We start from the raw sequence: 22,374 nt of genomic DNA, 5'->3' as shown, positions 1-22,374 counted from the left end.
GTGTTTTCTGTTGTTTAAATTAGTTGTAAAATAAGTTTTGAGTACTAAAGTTAATAGTTTAATATACTTCGATGTCATAATTAGAAAAACAAAGCAGTAAGATTTGTTTTTCACTTATATTTTATTTATTTTTATTTCAGTTACATGTTTTGAGTTCAAGTGCATCAGCAGTCTGCATGAACGTGACTGTGAGAGGAGTGTTGTTGCATGTAACAGTGTTTTGCTCTCTCTGGTTACACTGCAGGAATAAACCAGAGTTCATCAAGTCATGCCTGTGTCTGCAGTGTAGCTGAATAAATGCTAAGAGTTGCTGGTACTGTGGTCAGCCCTGTCATTCCTTTCCACCTGTTGCTGCTTCAGATAAAAGAGGCTCAACAGTAGTGGGAGAGATACTGCTGAGTCAGACTGTTTCTCCCTCCAGATCACAGCTCAATGCCTCCCTCTTGTGGCAGAACCAGTTAATGCCCCTTACAGCTCTCATTGGGCCAGATGCAAGAACATGTTCCTATTTTTATTTCTATTTTATTCATGAGGTGGATCTGTCTGAGTGTGTCACGTTGGATTCACCAAACACTTGTATCACCTGGAAACAGTTGTAAATGAGCTGTGTAAACATGATGAATCCCACCTGTTCTAAATGGACCAGATGTTTTTCTTTGTCCTGGTCAAAAAGGGATGAGCAGAATGTTTAAAGTTGGTTTTATTTTAGTTTCATATATAATAATGAAAATAATAATAATAAAATAAAATCACTGGCAAATAGACTAAAAAAAGACCAGTTTTCTCATATTCTGAGACCAGATGTCATCATCAAGGCAAGAGCATAAGAAGGGGAAGTAGTTTAATACGAGAACCACCACAACTGTCTGACAGACTGCTTGAGTTTTTATAATGTTAATAACTCAGTTTAAACAAAAACTACAAGCTTTTCAGTCCATGACTTTACCTGAATATGTGTGTTTGATATGACACAGGACATTTTTAGTAGCTTCATCAAACTAATGAATGTATTATGGTGCATGCATTCTGGTCTTCAGGTGACAGCTCTTTATATTGTTATGATCTTTTCCTCAGTCAGTGTGTGTAAAATCATGTGAATTATTTTGAGGCACTAATTTAGTGGTTTCAGGCCCTGGGCAGTAATTAGACTGCCTGGTCACAGTATGTTTTATTTCAGGTAAGATTAGGTTTTTATTTTGTTTATTTCAGCTATAGCGAGTCAGTGGGGATCTGTTGGGTTAGGAAGTGTTTTGTTTTGTATGTTCATGATTTGGCGCCACCTGCAGCCGTCCTCTTTGATAGATACATGACAGTCTATCGATTAGTGTTAAACTGATTTTCCCTGGATTTTTTTATTGCACTCTTGCCTTTATGATGATATCTGGTTTCAGAATAGAAGAAATGAAGTGTAAAAAAAAGAAGAAAAAAACTATGTAAACTGAACCAACCGGTCGAGGCAGATGTTCTCCCACTCTGAGTCTGGTTCTGAGGGTACTTCCTGTTAAAAGGTGCTGCTCATGTGGGAATGTTGGGTCTCTTTAAATTAAGTTCGGTTTAGACCTGCTCTATGTGGAAAGAGCCTTGAGATGACTTTGTTGTGATTTGGTGCTATACAAATAAAGATTGATTGATTGAGATTGATGAACCGAACTGTGGATTTTGTGAACCGTTCCACCCCTAATGTAATAAATGAACATGATTGACGCTCTCAAAATACCATGAGGTCAGAAATCCAGCAGGTTGTAGAGAAGCTCCATTCATGAAAACGACACTAAAGACTAAGAAGAAAAGCTTTATGAGCTCTCAGACTGAGGTCCTGCTCTCAGAAGTAGATCAACAGAAGCACATATTATTATTATTATTTAGTGTTAGTGGTGGAATTAAAGAGGCCATATTATGCTTTTTTCAATAAGTTAATCTAGGTTTCTGAGGTCCATAAAGCATGTATTTGAAGCTGCTTGCTGAAAATACTCCTCAAATGACACATTTAGCACCTCTATTACCCCTCTGCTTCAGTCCATTTCAGAACAGGCTGTTTCTGTGTCTGTAGCTTTAAATGCAAATTCATTTTCAGTGTTTAATAAACTATATTTTGCTCCATGTCCACATAACGTGCAACAAGTGACTTTTTCATCCTGTTTGAAACTTGACAGAACTCACTGCTCCTCCACCTCAGCCTGACACTGTCTGTCAGGTTTCTTGTTTTATATATTGTTTATTCTTGTTTTTCTTCATTAGCTGCTCTAATTCATCTGACTGCAGATAACATTTGCCACATACCTTGATACTTACTGTATATAATGCTCACTAGGTTACAGGACTGCTGCAGCAGCTTCATGTATGTAGACCATCCTGTTTAAAAAGCAGACTATGGGTCTTTACACCTGAGGAGATTAGAGCAGTGTGATTATAATTGCATCTGTATGATTAGAGCTAATGCTTCTGAGTCAAATATGTAAGATTTTATGCAATCTTGCTTTACATTGCTTTTGTTGTGCGATAATAACATGTCATACATCAATCATCAATAACTAAGAAAGGTAGAAAAATATATGCATAATATTACCAACCTAATGTAAACAATAATTAGAAACAGAGGAAGTAAACAAAACCCTTTCATTCACACACAGATCACTTGTAATAAAGTTACTGTAGCCCATCAACTTACCGACTGTGTGACATCACAATATAACACCATCGCGTGGGTCGGCCTCTAAATGACCAGCACTGAATGAACAGAAGCCCTGTATGGGCAACACCACTAATACTTTTCACTTTGGGGCCTTTTCTACAATATTTCTGATTAGCAATTACAAAAAAGAGGAGTAATGTGATCATATTTTAACTTGTATATGACAAACACACCTGCTGCTTACTCACACTTACTGTTGACCTTTTTTAGCCAGTGCTAAACAGCAAAGGAAACACACAGTGGAGCAAACCCATTTGGTTTTTTGTGCTTGCTGTTTCTGGTTTGGTCCACCAGAGGGCAGCTTGCATTGTTTGCAGGTTCATCTGGAAAAAAACAAATATCTGCTTTAGATGCATTTTTGACATGATTTCCCCATGTATACATTTCATGATTTGGGTTGCTTCTAAGAAAATGTCATTTCATCTGCTTTTATATATATTTTTACCTGTTTTGGAGATAATGGTTCCGTCTTTAAATAGTGAGATTTTATTTTGAAGACTTCCTACTTCCTTCCTCCAATTTGTCTTTTCTCATCTTTCAGGTTTTAACTGTAGCTGGGACGTTGCCATCAAAAATAAACATAGTCCAGTCAGCTCTCCTGTCCTCTGAGGCTGGGGGATGATGGAGCCATCGCCATGTTTCTGCTAGATTTCATCCTTTCCCTCTTCCTGGCTGTTTTCTCAGCGCTCTCGCTCCGTACTTGCCGGTCCAGAAAGTGGGCTGGTATCACGGCTGGTGTGTGCACATTTTGGGGGTGTATCTAAAATGAAGCACTATGACCATGTTACAGGTACCGGCTGGCACCACGTAAACAGCTTATATGCTCTCTCTGGAAACAGGAGAAATAAGTGAGACGGGGTAAACTCTGCGTCCGGTTTTCATCTGGCTCAGCAGAAAGAGGGAGAGGATTTATTAAAACATTCACTATTTAAATCCTCCTCTGTTACAAACACTCAATGTTCTCTATGAAATAAACACCACTTGAAAATAAAATACTATTTGTCTTTTCTCATCTTTCAGCAAATACTGAGTTACAAGTTTTGTGTGATTAAATAAATCAAAATGACAATAACCACTGTTACCCTGTAAGTTGTCTCTTTTCAACTTCATATAAAACATAGCTTATGTTACCACTTACATATAAAACATAGCTTGTTACCACTTACATATAAAACATAGCTTGTTACCACTTACATATAAAACATAGCTTGTTACCACTTACATATAAAACATAGCTTGTTACCACTTACATATAAAACATAGCTTGTTACCACTTACATATAAAACATAGCTTGTTACCACTTACATCTGGTTCCTAAATGCATTTTCCATTTCCAACTAAAATTATTTTACTCTTTCAAAATGCATGAGCTGACAGATTTCTAATTTGTTTTTAAACACTTTTAAAATATATAAAATTCGTTTTTAACATTAGCTTTTAACCTTTTTACACAATATCATACATTTCAAAACTATTAGACTTTACAAAAATGTTCAAGGAGCTAAAAAATAAAACTCTGCCCGACGTGACTTAGCAACAGGTGACGTCATCAGGCGCGAAAACGCAGCTGCTGCTCTATGTACATATATGTCCGCATATTCATAAAACAGCCTTATTAGCGGACATTAAAACATTCAGCGACATGTCAACATATTACACTTCAGTTACTTAGCTTCATTTACTATTCCACCAACCTGGAAACAGGAGAAATAAGTGAGACAAACTCCGTTTTTCATCTCGCTCAGCAGAAAGAGGAAAGCAGCAAAGCAGACCAAACTGACGTAAAGCCCCCCGGAGCACAATAAGCGCCACACTGCCCCCTGCTGGTGACCCCACAATTACTCCTGACATCTATAGAAAATATTTTAGTGCAAGGATGGTGGAGACAGGTTGATTACCCCTGAACAAATATTCAAAACATGAATTATAAAATGAAAGGAACTACCACAAATGTGATAACACTTTAGTGGGCAGGAAAAAAACACAGAATTGATCTGTTTTGGGGTTTTTGGTCCAAGCTGCAGTTCCAGTTTTAGTCCAGTAGGTGTCAGTAATGAGTCTGTAAGCTGGTCCGCCGACCGCCGTTTGAGCTGCTAGAAGAGGTTGTTGCTGTTAGCTCCACCCTGCAGCAGGGAGGGAGGAGTAAGGAGGGAGGGAGGAAGGAAGCAAGGAAGGATGGAAGGAAGGAGGGAGGGAGGGAGGGAGGGAGGAAGGAAGGAAGCAAGGAATATACATTGTCAAGTTCTGAGTGTTTTCTACCAACACAACACTGCCGAAAGTAGAAAAATGGCTGCATCCATTCTTGAAGGATGCAAAGGACAACTCAATTCTTCTTTCTTCTTATCATCACTTCCTGTTTCTCAGCATTAAGATCAAAGTCACTGTTAGATTAGTTAGTTAACACTCAATTCATTCACTTTATTCACATTTACAGTTACGTCATACATTCATTAACTTCACACCTTTTATTGATGTATTCATCTGTCTTTTATTTCTATGTTTGAGGCTGTTTGATGCTTTTATTCTGTTAACCTGCTGTTTAGATCTGCTCTATTTTTGCTATTTCATTCTTTTATTCTAGTGTTAATATTTGTTTTGACCTTTTAATAATCTACCTCACATTTCTGCTTGAACTGCTTTTATTTGATATCAATCAATCAGTGAGGAATCATCAGAGGTAGGATTTTAAAACATGTCAAAAATGAACAATACCCAAATCAAATCAAAGGCAATAAAAGATGAATCAAATATAATAAGGAAGTCATCAATTAAAGTCAGTGTCAAATAAAGAGGGGGGGGGAGTATTAAAAGAAAAAATGAAATAATAAAACTAAAAGTAAAGAAGTAAAAGCTGAAAAGCAGGAAATGAAACAGAATGAAAATCAAAAGTGTCCAACAGATGTTCTTCTAATGTTTAGCAGTTTAGGATGTTTAAATGTAGAAGCTCTATAATCAGGGGCAGCACTTACCGGATTTGGTGAAAACTATTGAATGAATGAATGAAGTTGAATAAATCAATACATTTTGATCAATCAGTCAACTTTGTGAATTGGTGTCTCTGCGGTTCAATAGATCCCTGTATCACTTCAAAGAATAGACACACACACAACTGACTGGATGTGATTAACTACACACTGTAGCATCCCCGGCTGAATGATGCTCACACTCTTTAACTCATGCTTCATTGGCTTTATTTTTACCAACCTTGGACACTTTGGAACTTTTAACCCATTTTAACCTAAAGACAACCTCTAATAGAGCACTGTATGTACAATCATATTTAACTTAAGTTACTTAAGTTTTAATCTGTCATTTTGTGTCAAATATGCAGTTTTAACTATATATATTTTAAAGCTAATATAAAAACACTAAATACATCTTTGCATCAATAAACAAATCAATGAAATAACTGCTTTTATCTCCTTTCATCTAAACCAGAGGAGTCAAACTCATTTTCATTAAAGGGCCACATACAGACCAATTTGATCTCATGTGGGCCGGATCATTAAAAAGAAGGAAGGAAGGAAGGAAGGAAGGAAGGAAGGAAGGAAGGAAGGAAGGAAGGAAGGAAATAAGAAGGGAAGGAAGGAAAGACAGGCAAAAGGAAGGAGGGAAGAAGGAAGGACTGACAGATGGAAGGAAGGAAAAAAGAAAGGTAGGAAGGAAAAATGGAAGGACGGAAGGACAGATGGAAGGAGGGAAGGAAAGAAGGAAGGACAGATGGAAGGAAGGTAGGAAAGACAGACAGACGGAAGGGAGGAAAGAAGGAAGGTCGGACAGATGGAAGGAAGGAAAAAAGGAAGGTAGGAAGGAAAAATGGAAGGTAGGAAGGAAGGAAGGACAGATGGAAGGAAGGAAAGAAAGAACAGATGGAAGGAAGGAAAAAAGGAATGTAGGAAGGAAAAAAGGAAGGTAAGAAGGACAGATGTAAAGAAGGAAAAGAACACAAGAAGGAAAGTGGGCCGGATTGCTCCCCTCAGCGGGCCGGTTCTGGCCCACGGGCCGCATGTTTGACACCCCTGATCTAAACCAATAAGATGCTAATTGACATTCCTGCTAGCTAAAACACATCATGATAAAAGTGCATCAAACTATGACAGACACAGTTTGAGCTAGACATTAAACATGACATAAAAGAAATGAGCACAAACCTTGTGCCCTTATCAGCCAGGTGCTAATTAAACATTATCTGGTTTCCTCCCGTCAGGTAGACACACTTTAAACTATACACACACACTGACGTTCAAAACCCCACATGCCCTTTTTTCCGGTGAGACACTTTCAAAATAAAAGCACCAAATTGAAGGTCTGTTATAATTGAGGAAATAATAACCTGGCCTTAAAGAATGCTCAGAAAAGAAACATGAATTTAAATGAAGGACATGGAATTATGTGGAAACTAAGAAACTGCTCCTCACTGCTCCTCTCTGCTCCTCTTTGCTCCTCACTGCTGTTTTCCGCTTCATTGCGCCTCACTGCTCCTCACTGCTCCTCTCTCCTCCTCACTGCTCCTCATTTCTCCTCTCTGCTCCTCACTGCTCCTCTCTGCTCCTCATTACCCCTCTCTGCTCCTCACTGCTCCTCACTACTCCTCTCTGCTCCTCACTGCTCCTCATTACTCCTCTCTGCTCCTCACTGCTCCTCATTGCTCCTCTCTGCTGCTTTCTGCTCCTCACTGCTCCTCATTGCTCCTCATTATTCCTCACTGCTCCTCATTTCCCCTTTCTGCTCCTAACTGCTCCTCATTTCTCCTCACTGCTCCTCTCAGCTGCTTTCTGCTCCTCTTTGCTCCTCACTGCTCATCTTTGCTCCTCTCTGCTCCTCATTACTCCTCACTACTCCTCTCTGCTCCTCATTACTCCTCTCTGCTCCTCATTTCTCCTCACTGCTCTTCATTACTCCTCATTGCTCCTCACTGCTCCTCCTACAGAGACACTGAACCAGGCCAGACCATAAACCCAGGGTACAGAGGTTGAGTGAATGTGGTGTTGAAGGTGTGGAGGTGGATCAGTGTGTCAGAGGAGACTCTGTAGAAGGACAGAGTGCCAGCAGGACAGTCCACATACACTGCTACTCTGTTAGAGGATGAGGAGGAGGATGAGGATGAGGATGAGGAGGAGGAGGAGGAGGAGGAGGAGGAGGAGGAGATGGATGTATAGTTGTTATTGTGATAGACAGAGTAACCATCAGCAGAGCATCTCAGACTCCAGGACTGATCATTCCTTCCAAACCAACAATCATCACTGTCTCCTTTCCTGCTGATTCTTCTGTAACTCACTGATATATCAACTTCTCCTCTCCACTCGACCTCCCAGTAACAGCGACCAGTCAGAACATTTCTACACAGCAGCTGTTCCCAGTAGTCAAATCTGTCTGGATGATCAGGATATGACTGATCCTCCTCCACACATGTCACCTTCCTGTTGTTATCAGACAGTTTGAGGTTTGTGTTCATTGTGTTTGGATCCAGTTCCAGTTCACAGGCATCTGATGGAGAGAACGAGACACAATACAGCTGCAGTTTATCATCTGTTGATTTATTAACTACTTTACTGAAAACATTCAAACTTAAACCATCTCCATGACAACTGAGACACTCCATCACTGAGGAAGACCATGAGATGTGACTGAAAGCTTTGGACATACAGAGTAAGTGGACCTTTAGATGAGAATGTTTTTCAAAGTGAAACTTGATTCCAGCTGCGTCTGATGTTTGTCTGAATGTAATTAATGAAGTATTTAAGATGGTTAAAGAACAGGATTTTTCTATCAACTTAACTCATGTAACTTAAACCAGTAACGTTCCACATCTAGAAAGGAGTTAGTCTGTCTGTGTGTTCTTGGCTTGTTCTTGACATTCCCATCAGTATGTTTCTTATTCATGTCCACTGCTTTCATATTAGAGATGAGATGAAGTTGAGCTGGAAGCTAACAGTGGTGATGCAGGGAGAGGCAGCACTGCAGAGCTGCAGGTAGCTCAGCTCATTTTACTTTGTTGATAATGAGAGGAAGGTTTGAACACGCTTGAATTTAAATAATAATATAACAAACATGATTTTAATATTGCACTAGCTCTCCATCAGTATGTTTCTACCTTTTAAAGGGTTAGGTGATATATTCAAAACTTATGTTATTGTCAGTGCCTTGTTAAATAAATGAATCCATTTGAAAGTGATCAGTGACATCATCGTCATTGATGATGAAAAGTCAAAGTATTTTCTTTTACATTTTGTAATGAATTAAGAGGGAGATATAAAAGGAGTCATTGGTAGAAATAAACCACCAAATCTCAGTATCATTTACAAAAAATATGTTTGTATGTTGTGCATATAGATAAGAGTGTAAGTCATGTATTTGAATACATGCATTCATACTTTTAGATCTGTGAATAGTTTTAGTGTCAGTCTTTAGTATTTTATTTTATTTAGTTTAGTCTCATCTACAGCAGGACGAGTTCAGAGCCTGTTGTGGTGCTGTGGATCTATTCCAGTTGTTTATGGAGAGAACAATGTTGAAGAAGTCTTCTCAGAGACTGTCACTTTCCTAAAGATCCTCAACACCCATGACCACAGCGGAAGCTGAGAAGTGCTTCTCAACCATGAAAAGAATTCAAACTTTTCTCAGAAACAGCATGACCCAGGAGAGGCACTGGCCATGCTGTCAATGGAAAAGAGACTGGTGACTGACTTTAACCAGAGAGTCATTGACAAGTTCTGTTCAAGTAGTACTACCGGCTGTGTTTAGGCACCATTACAGTGTGTTGTGTTATTTTTAGATTGGCTTTCTTTTCTTTTTTTTTTGCTGCGGTATGAAGTGGTGCTATGGTTTGTTTGACACTAACCCTAGGACGCCCCCCGCCCCACAGCAAACTGCGTCCCTCTAGTAGTCAGTATGAATGAATGAACTTTATCTGCAGGAGAGACATGAGGGACATTTTGGAGCAGGTAGCGCCACCATGTGGACATTTATAATACATTTCTCTTTTAACTCCCGAACTGTGACGTACAGAAGGAAATTTTTGTTTCATGGATTCATTGGTTCAAGAAAAATGTCAGTTTAGGCCACTCCCATTTCTGACTAAACACATTTTCCATCATTTTGAACTTTTTTCACTTCTTTTACATTTTTCATCCAGTTTTTCTCAAAGTTCTCATGAATCAAACTGAAAACACACTCACACTTCCTCACACCAGGTTTCAGTCTCTGCAGTCCACCATGGTCCATCCTGGAGGAAGAGACAAAGACACAATCAGCTTCATACACCTTCACTCATATCCACCATTAAACATGAACCAGAGTCCCTCAGTTAGAGAGAGTGTCCACCTGTCTGTCCATACCTGAGAGTGTCCAGTCTCCAGTGTGGATCCCCGAGTCCAGCAGACAGCAGCTTCTCTCCTGAGTGTCCTGGATGATTGTAGCTCAGGTCCAGCTCTCTCAGATGGGAGGGGTTGGAGCTCAGAGCTGAGGCCAGAGAAGCACAGCCTTCCTCTGTGATCAGACATGCTGACAGACTGAATAGAATAGAATAAAATAGAATAGACTTAATGGTCATTGCACAAGAAGTACAATTACATTTTCCATGCCGTGCCTGAATATAAAAAATAGAAAATAGACAGTAATAAATACACAAACACGTCCACAATCATCCCAAATTTAAAAAAACAAAAAAATTAAAAGCATTAAATGCAGTTTGAAAGCAGTGTTGCACAAGTTGTAGGAGTTGTATACAGGCGAAAAAAATGAGTAGTTCTCCATATGTCCAGGATATTTGAATTATTAATTAAACATTTAAAAATTCACTTATGGCATATCTTTGCAGTCGTTTCATGGAGGATCTATCAACATATGTGTCAAAGATTCTAAAATAAAAGGGATTATCTATGTTGGGGTCATATATATTATTCACCAGTTACTATAATGTAACAGCCGTCTCTGTCAGTGACTGTTTTTTCTGTTAGAAGGACGAACCTTTACTTCATAAAATGACTGCATCTCTCACTATGGATGAGAAGGTGGAATGATACACTTCCCCTATCCACTTTGCTCTTAACCTGCCATGCCAGCTGTTCTTCAAGTGAGTCTCCTGCAGGAACAGAATGTCTGAGGCCGATGACTTTAGGAGGGTCACAACCTTCCCTCTCTTGACTGGGTTATTTACTCCACATACATTCCAAGCTGACATTTTTTATTTTTGTTTTCTATCTCCTGAGCAGAGATCATTCTCAGTGTTGATCCAGTATCATTTTGACTCTAATTTAACAGTTAAACAAAGTGTACTTCTAGGCAGAGAGTCGAAATGAAATGCATTAGAAGGAAAGTATATATATATATATGTATATATATATATACTTTCCTTCTAATGCATTTCATTTTATGCATTTCATTTTACATATATATATACATATATACATATATGTATATATATACATATATACATATACATATATATATATACATATATATATATATATATATATATATATATATATATATATATATATATATATATATATACATATGAATATAAAAGTATGTTTTGTTCGAAGTATTGTACTACGTTACATTTTAAATCACATCCGTTACTGAGTAGAAGAAATGTCCAAAATAATAAAAAGCAAACAGGATTATACAGAAATGTTAACTCGCATGATACAATAACTTAACATTCATAAAGTATTGCAGCTAGCTCTCATGGAGACATATAAACTCTAACAGAACACAACTAACTCATATTTATGGACACACACTAAAAGAAATGTACATTAAACGTTCTGCCGTCATCTGTCTCACTCTACAGCTGTCTCACTCTGCAGCTGTCTCTCTCTGCAGCTGTCTGTCTCTGTAGCTGTCTCACTCTGCAGCTGTCTCACTCTGCAGCTGTCTCACTCTGCAGCTGTCTCACTCTACAGGTACAGGCATGCAGTGAGCATGATGCATTCATGTGCACAGGACAGGGTAAGACATGAGAGATTTGAGCAAATGGCCTCGAACATGTAAGACATCCTGAAATCCTGTTCTCTATTCACTGATGAATGGGCTCCTTAATTAAAAATCCACAACAACCTGCATGTAGAGAACATGACAGGAATTCTGTGTTGTATATTTTCTGTTATTAATTCAATTTTAATAGATGTCATGACTTAATGCACTTTATTGAAAATTAAATGACAGAAACATGAATCCTGACTGACATGTTGGTGTGGAAGGAGTTTTACTTACTGTATACTTGATGTTACATCACTTCAGCTCAGATAGTACGCTAAATCTTTTTGGTATCATAAACTCTTCATGTAAACTAGAAACTGAGGAGAAGCCAAAAATATGACTTTATATACACAGTAATAAAACTGACCGCAGAGTTTCCAGTTCACAGTGCGGACTCTCTAATCCAGCAGAAAGCTGCTTCACTCCTGAGTCCTGCAGCTCGTTGTGACTCAGGTCCAGATCTCTCAGACTAGAGGACTGGGAGCTGAGAACTGAGGACAGAGCTGCACAGCTTCTCTCTGAGAGATTACAGTCACTCAACCTGGAAATATGAAGAAAAACAAAACAAGAAATAGGTTACTTATTTAGTTTATTTTAAAAAGACAGCAGAGTATATTTAATATATAAAGCCAACTGTAGGAGCCATATATTGATTTGTTTATTAGTTATTCTGTGTTTAATTAGCTTTGTCTTGTTGCCATGGTGATATGTAGTGTTTGGGGTTACGTGGGCACTGTAGCCACAGCCGGTAGGTTATATCAGTACCTGCTTCACCTGTACTGGGGAGGGAGGCGAGTCTAGGTAGCTGTAATTTTTGTTGATTGCATTTTATTATCGCTGTTTGTTTGCTGTAATACACATATAACATCCTATGGGCGCATGTAAAGCCACTGTAGTATTCATTTCATTCATTAAAACTCTGAAACTTCTTTTGGACTCAGTGTGCTTCTCATGGAACAGCAGCACCGTGTCATTCAAATACAAAACCTATTCTGCCTCAGCAGCGACTTTTTAAAAAGGTACTGGAAAGCCGCTACACCAACTATCTGAGTACTTACAGAGCTTTGTTGGAGGCTTTGACCATTGGCAGCAGCCTCAGAAGGACCGCCTCTGAAGCAGAGTATTTCTTCAGGTCAAACACGTCCAGAACTTTTTCTGATGGCAGTAGGAGAGTTTCAAGTGTGCAGTGTGGACTCTCCAGTGCAGCACACAGCTGCTTCACTCCTGAATCCGGCAGGTTGTTGTTACTCAGGTCCAGATCTCTCAGACTAGAGGACTGGGAGCTGAGAACTGAGGACAGAGCTGCACAGCTTCTCTTTGAGAGGTTACAGCCACTCAACCTGGAGAAGAATTTTAATAAGTCAATTCACAGATCCAATATATAAAAACAATAAGAGCTTGGTGGGTACATTTTGATAGACAGTTGACAACTGACCCGAGGTTGTCCAGTCCACAGTGTGGACTCTCCAGTCCAGCAGAAAGCTGCTTCACTCCTGAATCCTGCAGGTTGTTGTTACTCAGGTCCAGATCTCTCAGACTAGAGGACTGGGAGCTGAGAACTGAGGACAGAGCTGCACAGCTTCTCTCTGAGAGGTTACAGCCACTCAACCTGGAGAAGAATAAGCAGAACAAAAGAATTGCAAACATTACTTTTCTTCATTGAGCAAAGATAAAACTAGTTCTGTGTGCACCTACAGAGCTTTGTTGGAGGCTTTGACCACTGGCAGCAGCCTCAGAAGAGCCTCCTCTGAAGCAGAGTATTTCTTCAGGTCAAACACATCCAGATCTTTTTCTGATGACAGTAAGATGAAGACCAGAGCTGACCACTGAGCAGGAGACAGTTTATCTGTGGAGAGACTTCCTGATCTCAGGTACTGTTGGATCTCCTCCACTAGAGAACGATCATTCAGTTCATTCAGACAGTGGAACAGATTGATGCTTCTCTCTGCAGACACATTCTCACTGATCTTCTTCTTGATGTACTCGACTGCTTTCTGATTGGTCTCTGACCTACTTCCTGTCTGAGTCATCAGACCTCGTAGGAGAGTCTGATTGGTCTGCAGTGAAAGACCCAGGAGGAAGCGGAGGAACAAGTCCAGGTGTCCATTTGGACTCTTTAAGGCGTCGTCCACAGCACTCTGGTAGAAACGTGTTGACTTGTCTCTGAACGCTTCAGACCACCAAGATGTTGTTTGTTGTTCTGCCAGCAGATTGACTCCAGACTTGATGAATGTCAGATGGACATGAAGAGCAGCCAGAAACTCCTGAAGGCTCAGATGGACGAAGCAGAACACCTTGTCCTGGTACAGCCCTCTCTCCTCTTTAAAGACTTGTGTGAACACTCCTGAGTACACTGAGGCTGCTCTGATATCAATGCCACACTCTGTCAGGTCTGATTCATAGAAGATCAGGTTGCCTTTCCGCAGCTGCTCAAAAGCCAGTTTTCCCAGAGACTCAATCATGTTCCTGCTCTCTGGACTCCAGTGTGGATCTGTCTCAGCTCCTCCATCATACTTGACATTCTTCAATTTGGACTGAAGCACCAGGAAGTGGATGTACATCTCAGTCAGGGTTGTGGGCAGCTTTCCTCTCTTTCTGCTTTTCAACACATCCTCCAGAACTGTAGCAGTGATCCAGCAGAAGACTGGGATGTGGCACATGATGTGGAGGCTTCGTGATGTCTTGATATGGGAGATGATGGTGTTGGCTTGCTCCTCATCTGTGAATCTCTTCCTGAAGTACTCCTCCTTCTGTGGGTCAGTGAACCCTCTGACCTCTGTCACCATGCTGACACACTCAGGAGGGATCTGATTGGCTGCTGCAGGTCGTGTGGTTATCCAGAGGCGAGCAGAGGGAAGCAGTTTCCCCCTGATGAGGTTTGTCAGAAGCACATCCACTGAGGTGGACTCTGTAACATCAGTCAGGATCTCAGTGTTGTGGAAGTCCAGAGGAAGTCGACACTCATCCAGACCGTCAAAGATGAACACAACCTGGAACTCTTCAAACCTGCAGATTCCTGCTTCTTTGGTTTCAGTAAAGAAGTGATGAACAAGTTCCACCAAGCTGTACTTTTTCTCTTTCACCACATTCAGCTCTTTGAAAGTGAATGGAAATGTGAAGTGTATGTCCTGGTTGGCTTTGTCTTCAGCCCAGTCCAGAGTGAACTTCTGTGTTAAGACTGTTTTCCCAATGCCAGCCACTCCCTTTGTCATCACTGTTTTGATTGGTTCATCTCTTCCAGGTGAGGCTTTAAAGAAGTCTTCTTGTCTGATTGTTGTTTCTGGTCTGTCTGGTTTCCTGGATGCTGTTTCAATCTGTCTGACCTCATGTTCATCATTGACCTCTGCAGTCCCTCCCTCTGTGATGTAGAGCGGTGTGTAGATCTGATTCAGAAGGGTTGGGTTTCCTGCTTTAGCGATCCCCTCAAACACACACTGGAACTTCTTCTCCAGGTTAGACTTGAGTTTACGTCGACACTTTGCAGCACGAGTTCCTGAATGAACAAACAACAAATGAAATCAGTGAGTGGATCCTACAGAAAGTCTAGAAATCTGAACATGTAAGTGTCTGTCTAGTTTTTCCTCCTCCATCAGTTTTATTCAGCTCATCAGTGGAGGACAAACAGCCTCTGATCTGATGCAGATGTGTGCAGCATATTTACAGCAGAGTGAAATATAAACCTCTCCCATTTTGCCTCAATTTCCTCTCCATCATGTTAAATCTGTTAAAATCCTCTTACTCCTCTGCAGACACTCTGCCAGCTCCTCTTGCTTCATTCTCCTCAGGACGTGCACTATGATTTTCGCAAATGCCTCTCTGCTCCTCCTCTGCTCTTCCTCCTCACCATCCAACACCTCCTCATCCTCCCTTTGACTCTCTAAGCATTCTGGGTCATCTGGACTCAGACCCCTCTGGACTCTTTTCAGCTCGTTCTTCACAAAAGTGATGATGTTCTCCTCCAGCAGCTGGAACAGAAAGATAAAGTGAACATTTCATTTAAACTGGTAGAACACAACATGTGATTCATGTGTCAGTCTGAAGGCCTGCTGGTCTAAACAGAGCAGCATGGACACTGTTAGGACCTGAATGCTACTTTACTATTTCATCTGTGGTTGATGGAGTTAATAGTAAAAGGTGTATTTGTACATCTACACACCATAAATATGGAGTCCAGCTGAGTTTGATGCTGCTGTGCAGACTGATCACTGGGAACCTCTGAGCTCTGCTGCTGAACTCTGTGGAGAAAACATCACATTTAAGGACATTTAATGACTCAAATCTGGACTCAGCTTATTAAAGATGTTCTGTCATGATGACTAAATGAACTCCTGTAAATGCTGCACTGATTACTGGATGTTAAATTCTTACCTTCCATCAGCAGGTTGTCCATCTTTAAAGTTAATAGGACGACCCATAGACCAGTCACTCTTCATAGACACACAGCTGGGTTCAGGAGAGTCTGCTCTCTGCTGCCGCATCCTGATATGAATAAAAAAGTGAAAAAAGCATGTAGTTGGACAGCAGGGACTCAGTGTCCAGCTTCACTGAGTCCCTGCTGTCCACCTTCACTGAGTTTCTGCTGTCCAGTGCCTCCACAGACACCCAGCCAGCTCCCAAAACATCAGCCCCCCTGCTGAGGTCCTCCTGTCTCTTGGTCTCCTTTCTACATAGTTTTGTTGACACCTTGGTCTCCAAAGTTTCTATCCTGAGCAGCTCTTTCAGCCTCCAGAGTGGTCCTGTCCATCTGTCCTACCTTCTTTCTCCTCTTTGTTTTCTCCCTCCTGACCAGCCTGGAGGGACATTTGGGAGCTGTCCCTTGAGGGGCGACTGTCATGATTCCTGTTTAAGCTCTGTTTGTTGAGCTGTGTTGTTTGTGCCTGGTTCATAGTTGAAGTTCTTACCTTCTATAAGCAGGTTGTCCATCTTTAAACTTGATAGGCACAAACATAGACCGATCACTCTTCATGGACACACAGCTGGGTTCAGGAGAGTCTGCTCTCTTCTGCTGCATCCTGATACAAACAATGAACAAATCAAAGAGTTTAAAAAGATGAACTTTGAGCAGACTGTCAGCAGCTGAAGTTTTAGAAGCAGAATGAAAATCAGTAAGAAGACAGTGGATGAGAAACGTTCTCCTGTTCATCAAAATGTCATCTGATGAAAGATGCTGTCTCATCTTAGTTGATTAGTTGACTAATCAGTGGTTGAGCTCTTTGTTAACTCACAAAGTTAGTAGTTCATTCTGAGTTATTGTGACTTATTATTCAGTAGTTGAGTGTCAGATGTGACAGTGAGTGTGAATAATGATGGTGGAGTGATGTGAGTGGAGAACAGTGATGGACAGTTAGAGATCCTCATCTCACCTCTGAGCTTTGGTCTGGCTGTCATGTTCCCCACACAGAGAGCTTTTAGAGGGAGGGACTCCCTCCTCTCTGTCCTCACACTGATCCATAGCAGAGAAACACCTTCACACAAACACAACAACATGCTCATTCATTACAACCAGCTGCACATCACACAGGTCTGCACTGCTGTCTAACATCCTGTCATTATTCATTCCACCACCAGATGGAGCCAAAGTAACAAACTATTTAAAGACTTTCACTCAGCTTTAATGTTTAATAACTTAGTTTCTGAATGTTCCACTGACTTTTCATTTGCCTGATTAAATAACTGAATATTATGAATGAAAAAATGTTTTCAACAGTATTTCTGTCACCTTCTTTTAACACATTTCATAGTATATTATTATATGGCTTTTATTATCTGTTCATCACTAACCGTCCCACCTGTGAAACAAACTCTTTCTGTTATAACTGTGGATTAGTTATTATAATAACTGTCATAATGTTTGTCAGGTTCAAGATGACTGAATGAGGTGACCTTTGATACGACCAATTAAATGAATCAAACACACAATTACTGACCGATAGAAACAGTTTTGCAAAAACAACAGTCAATCACTTTAGCCTATTTATCTAAAGTTTAGTACAATGAATGTCATGGTACCCAAACCCTTTAACAGCCAGGTTCAGTTGTTGAGCAGGGTGCTGTACCATTTGAAAATGACCCAAAAGATGAGTCTAATCTTTATATTATATGGAGTACATACTGTATATTACATGTTCATACTCATATAACTCATTTCATCATTATATATATTTATCACTATAACTACCATCTCTACTGTTATCAGATCATTTTAACAGCTGCTGACACAAACATGATGAAAACTCTCGGCTACGTTTCCTTTAGATGCTGAAAATCATCTGAATGAAGCTGATGAGTGAAGGTGAAATATATCAGCAGCTTCAACCAGCCAGCGATAGTGCCATCAACATTTAAACAAGCAGAAGAAGAAGAAAAATGTAACTCACAGCAGGAGGTTTTTAAGGTCTGTTGGAACAGTCTCATCTCTCTGTGTTCATCTTTAATCTGAAGTCTTCTTTAAGGAAATCTGATCACAGAACAGCAGCTCTGAACTTTGGAACAACTGAAGTCAAACATTTACAGACAGTATAAATCTTTATCAGCTGAATCATAAAGTCTGATCATAGTTTTATTATTTGTGTCTTTTGTATTCCAACAACACAAAAAGTGGCAAGATGGTATAAAATGTGTGAAATGAGAATATGTTCATTATTAATGTTTACTATTCTAACATGTGTCCTCATAAACATACTGTCCTCATTAATGCTGCTAAAACCTCACTGTCATCATACACACTGCAGATTAACACTCTGCCCTCATTGGTCGATCTAAAGTGTGACTGAAGACATCAGACATTACATCATTAGAGACATTAGCTGCTAATAGATTTAAATGTGTAAAAACATGAAACAAACATATTAGTGTAAATATGTGCTCACTGACTCTAAACTTGTATTGAACTAAATGACATCTGCACTGTAGCCACTAACAGCTACTAGATGCTGCTCCAACATTTAGGTCTAACTGTGACCTCCATGATGTCTTACTGCAATGAGTCACTGATAGTGGTGTGACGATACACTCAGGTGACGAAGCAGAGACTTTAATGAGGAACATTTAGGTGAATACACAGTCACAAAGACTGAAAATGTTTTATTTTAAATTAAACAACATAACTATTTACTAAAGGCTGTAACTCATTGGACTCCTAAAACCAGTGAGGGGAAAAGGAAAGATGTGGTCAAGTTGTTGAGGTCCAGACTGGGACTGCCGATTAAAGAGTGGCCCTGATCAAAAAGCATCCTGATGGAAAGTGTCAGTGTGGACAAACATGTTATCTTAAAGTGGAATATCTATTCTGAGCAAAGAAAGAAAGTGTACAGAGATCTATCAGACATTTGAGAATCTTACTTAAAATGTGATTTATGCTCATTTCAAACCACCATGTGCCTATATCTATTCAAACAATGGCTTTCAAGAAAATGTTACAACCATCCAAAGTCTCAGATTTTCCTACTCCATGTTTTCCATTATACCCAGACAGTGGGAGAGGAAAATGAATAGGCTTGTATCTGCACTTGTATTAAGGTTGCATCAGATAAGGTAAGGCAGATATAGTCAGTGAGGTCAATCAGCAAAGACTTCTTTATCTACCATGTGACACTGAGCAGGGGTACATACCGGGGGAGGCGGGGGACATCTATCTATAAAATATCTATATGAGGAAACCTTTAACAGTGCTGCATACTGCATATGATACTTATATATTTAGAAAGTAGAACTAAAATGATTCATTACAAGATGATTAGTTAAAACATTTCAATTCAATTTCCATTTTGTTGTTTAAAAGAACAGTCATTTATTTCCTCATTGTCTCGTGAACTGAGTGTATCGTCACACCCCTACTATTCTAACATGTGTCCTCATAAACATACTGTCCTCATTAATGCTGCTAAAACCTCACTGTCATCATACACACTGCAGATTAACACATTTCTCTGGGCTCTACAGGGTTAAATTCATTTCTCACTTCACATCATATTGATCATGTTTTTCATTAATACACTGCCTACCTCGTCCTCGCGCTGCTTCTCTTCTGTGTTTCCAGACAGGTGACAGAGAGAGAGAGCGCTCACCTCTGTCCTACCTACAGGTTACCTCTAGAGGAAAATGAATAGGCTTGTGTCTGCACTTGTACTTAAGGTTGCATCAAATAAGGTAAGGCAGATAAAGTCAGTGAGGTCAATCAGCAAAGACTTCTTTATCTACCATGTGACACTGAGCAGGTACTGCAAGAAACTGGCAAAACCTCAGAGAACAAGGTTCAAGAAAGCTGCCAGCGTGTACAGTACAATCATTAACTCAACCATAATTAAGTGTGATAGTGTGACTTCGGCCGCTCCCACTGGTGGTGAGTCTGTGGGAGCAGGGTCCCATTTCCCTTCTCCGGCCACCAGGCGCTCGCCCCCGATCCCCAACCCCAGGCCTGGCTCATCATAAGGGGTCTTTTTGAGCTACCCTTTGTCTGGCCCCTCCCCCCGGACCTGTTTGCCATGGGAGACCCTACCAGGGGCATAAAAGCCCCGACAACTGAGCATCTGGGGTCATTGGGACACGCAAACCCCTCCACCACGATAAGGTAGTAGATCAGGGAGGGTCTGTAGAATACATAGACTATTATATAGTACAGAACTGAGTAGTTATAATATAGTTTAGAGAATATTATAGAAAGACCAAACTGACAAAATGTTGAACTGAGAGAAAAAAGTAAATCATAAAGAATAGAAACATGTCAACTCTACTAACTAAAGGAGATCCAGAGAGAACAAAAAACTGTTGGAATTTCTGCATCTCACTGGTCTGTATCAGAGGATATAAGGACTAAATGAATGATGAAGAAGGAGAAGAACCACGGAGGAGAGAAGAGCTATGATTTTAGTCCTTTGTCATCTTCTCCAACAGGTCAAGCAAACCAAACTAATATTTGGGGCCCTAAACTTGGGACCGGGGCCCCCTACTGGCTGATAATGGCATGCAGTTATTTGTTCTTTAATCTTTTTTTCCACTGTCCACGTTTCTGCTTTAACACTGTAAATTTCCCCATCGTGGGACTAATAAAGTAAAATCTGGTTTAACAGAATATTTCCTTTCTTATTCTGGATGTTTCTTCACTTTTAGATTCATAATGTTCAGGTGATCCAGCTGATTATCTTTAATATAAATACACTAAAGATCATCATCACATTATTTTAGATCTTCTCTCCTCGTCTCCTGCAGCCGCAAACAGCGTCAATAAATCAATAAAACAAAGAGTCAAATTAAAATATTTATTTAATGCACTTAAACTTAACTCAACTCTTCATACAGCTGTGTTCAAATCTTTTATACAGTTTCTCAGCAAAAAAATTAAAGTGAAAAAAAGTTTAAAACTGTGAGAAAGTCTGTTTGTCCTCCGCGTAAAAACAGTGGAATGTCCTTTAAAGCCGCGCCGTCGTCACATGACCCCCCCCCACCGCCGCAGGACAAAAACACATGAAGAAGAAAAAAAACATCTGTACAAAACCATGAAAGCAGGTCGTAGCTCCCCCTGAGAGTCAAACATCAGGGAGGAACTTGAAGGCATCGTGCTGCGTTCAGGTACAACAGGAACAAACTGAGATCTGATTGACCCTGAAGCTTCGTTACCATCTGAGGCGTCTCCATGGAAACGGTTTGGAAAGCTTTGAGACTGCTCACTGGAAGCTGATTGGTTCAAACCTGACGAATTTTTGTTGATCTCGTGAATCAAACTGAAACTCATCGTATCTTTTAATTTATCGTTAAAAATGTTTGTTAGTGTTTCCGACAGTTTTATACAATTTTTTTAATCATTCAAACTCAGAAAACTTACTTCACTGGTTTGGCTCTGCATTCTCCCTTCAAGCCTCTACACTTTGAAGAGAGGCTCTCCAGCAGATGTGGTGGTTTGTGTTCAGTCAGCATGTTCATTGTAATGTAGAGCAGCCAGGTAGAGACCTGTACAGTAAAGACACAATCAAACATGGAAGTAACTGCACAAACTGTACAAATGTTCATAAGATCTAAGTAAGCACAGTTGAATTGAGCTGCACAGCATTGTTTTTAGGAGCAAAGTGAAGGATGACACTGTGGAAAGCTCCACAGATGGAGTCTGGTGGTGGGGACTGATTCCCAAACTAGTAATGACAGTATTAGTCATTCATTCATATAACCTAGTAGTTGAATGAGTACAAGTGATGACCTGTCTTGTAGTGGAGACAACAATAATGTGCTCAGACTGGGAGCTAGTTCAGAGTTGATCACTAGGTTCACCCAGGGGTGTCGGTGGCCAGAACACTACTTAAGGCCACGTTGTCCAGAGTATAGAGGAATAAAGGGCTGAGAGACGTGGATATGCTGTTCACTCCTTTCTTTACTTCTCCTTTGCAGCAACACATACATATATTCCAGTGCTCATGCAATAACAGCAGGATATTACACTTGTGCTTTTCTACACATTTTTATCTATATTTTCTACAGGTCTTTTATACAATATTTCTGATTAGCAATTATAAAAAAGAGGAGTAATGTGATCATATTTTAACTTGTATATGACAAACACACCTGCTGCTTACTCACACTTCCTGTTGACCTTTTTTAGCCAGTGCTAAACAGCAAAGGAAACACACAGTGGAGCAAACCCATTTGGTTTTTTGTGCTTGCTGTTTCTGGTTTTGTCCACCAGAGGGCAGCTTGCATTGTTTGCAGG

General features: G+C 40.1%; 1 protein-coding gene across 1 annotated transcript in view; it reads right to left on the bottom strand.

The window, feature by feature from the left end:
• Positions 1 to 7,611: 7,611 nt before the first annotated feature.
• Positions 7,612 to 22,374, bottom strand: part of LOC128360913 (NACHT, LRR and PYD domains-containing protein 3-like) — a 53,157-nt gene continuing 38,394 nt past the window's right edge. The window contains exons 4-9 of the mRNA XM_053321468.1: positions 13,374 to 15,171; positions 13,114 to 13,287; positions 12,046 to 12,219; positions 10,031 to 10,204; positions 9,872 to 9,918; positions 7,612 to 8,180 (exon numbers count right to left, since the gene is read on the bottom strand). Of these exons, the coding sequence (XP_053177443.1) occupies positions 7,618 to 8,180; positions 9,872 to 9,918; positions 10,031 to 10,204; positions 12,046 to 12,219; positions 13,114 to 13,287; positions 13,374 to 15,171 (2,930 nt within the window). The 3' untranslated portion in view covers positions 7,612 to 7,617. The remainder of the gene's footprint in view (positions 8,181 to 9,871; positions 9,919 to 10,030; positions 10,205 to 12,045; positions 12,220 to 13,113; positions 13,288 to 13,373; positions 15,172 to 22,374) is intronic.

This window comes from Scomber japonicus, chromosome 6 (genome assembly GCF_027409825.1).
Source record: "Scomber japonicus isolate fScoJap1 chromosome 6, fScoJap1.pri, whole genome shotgun sequence".
NCBI classification, from domain to species: Eukaryota; Metazoa; Chordata; class Actinopteri; order Scombriformes; family Scombridae; genus Scomber; species Scomber japonicus.
Note: the sequence above shows the minus strand (reverse complement) of the source record. Positions and strands in the feature narration are given on the sequence as shown.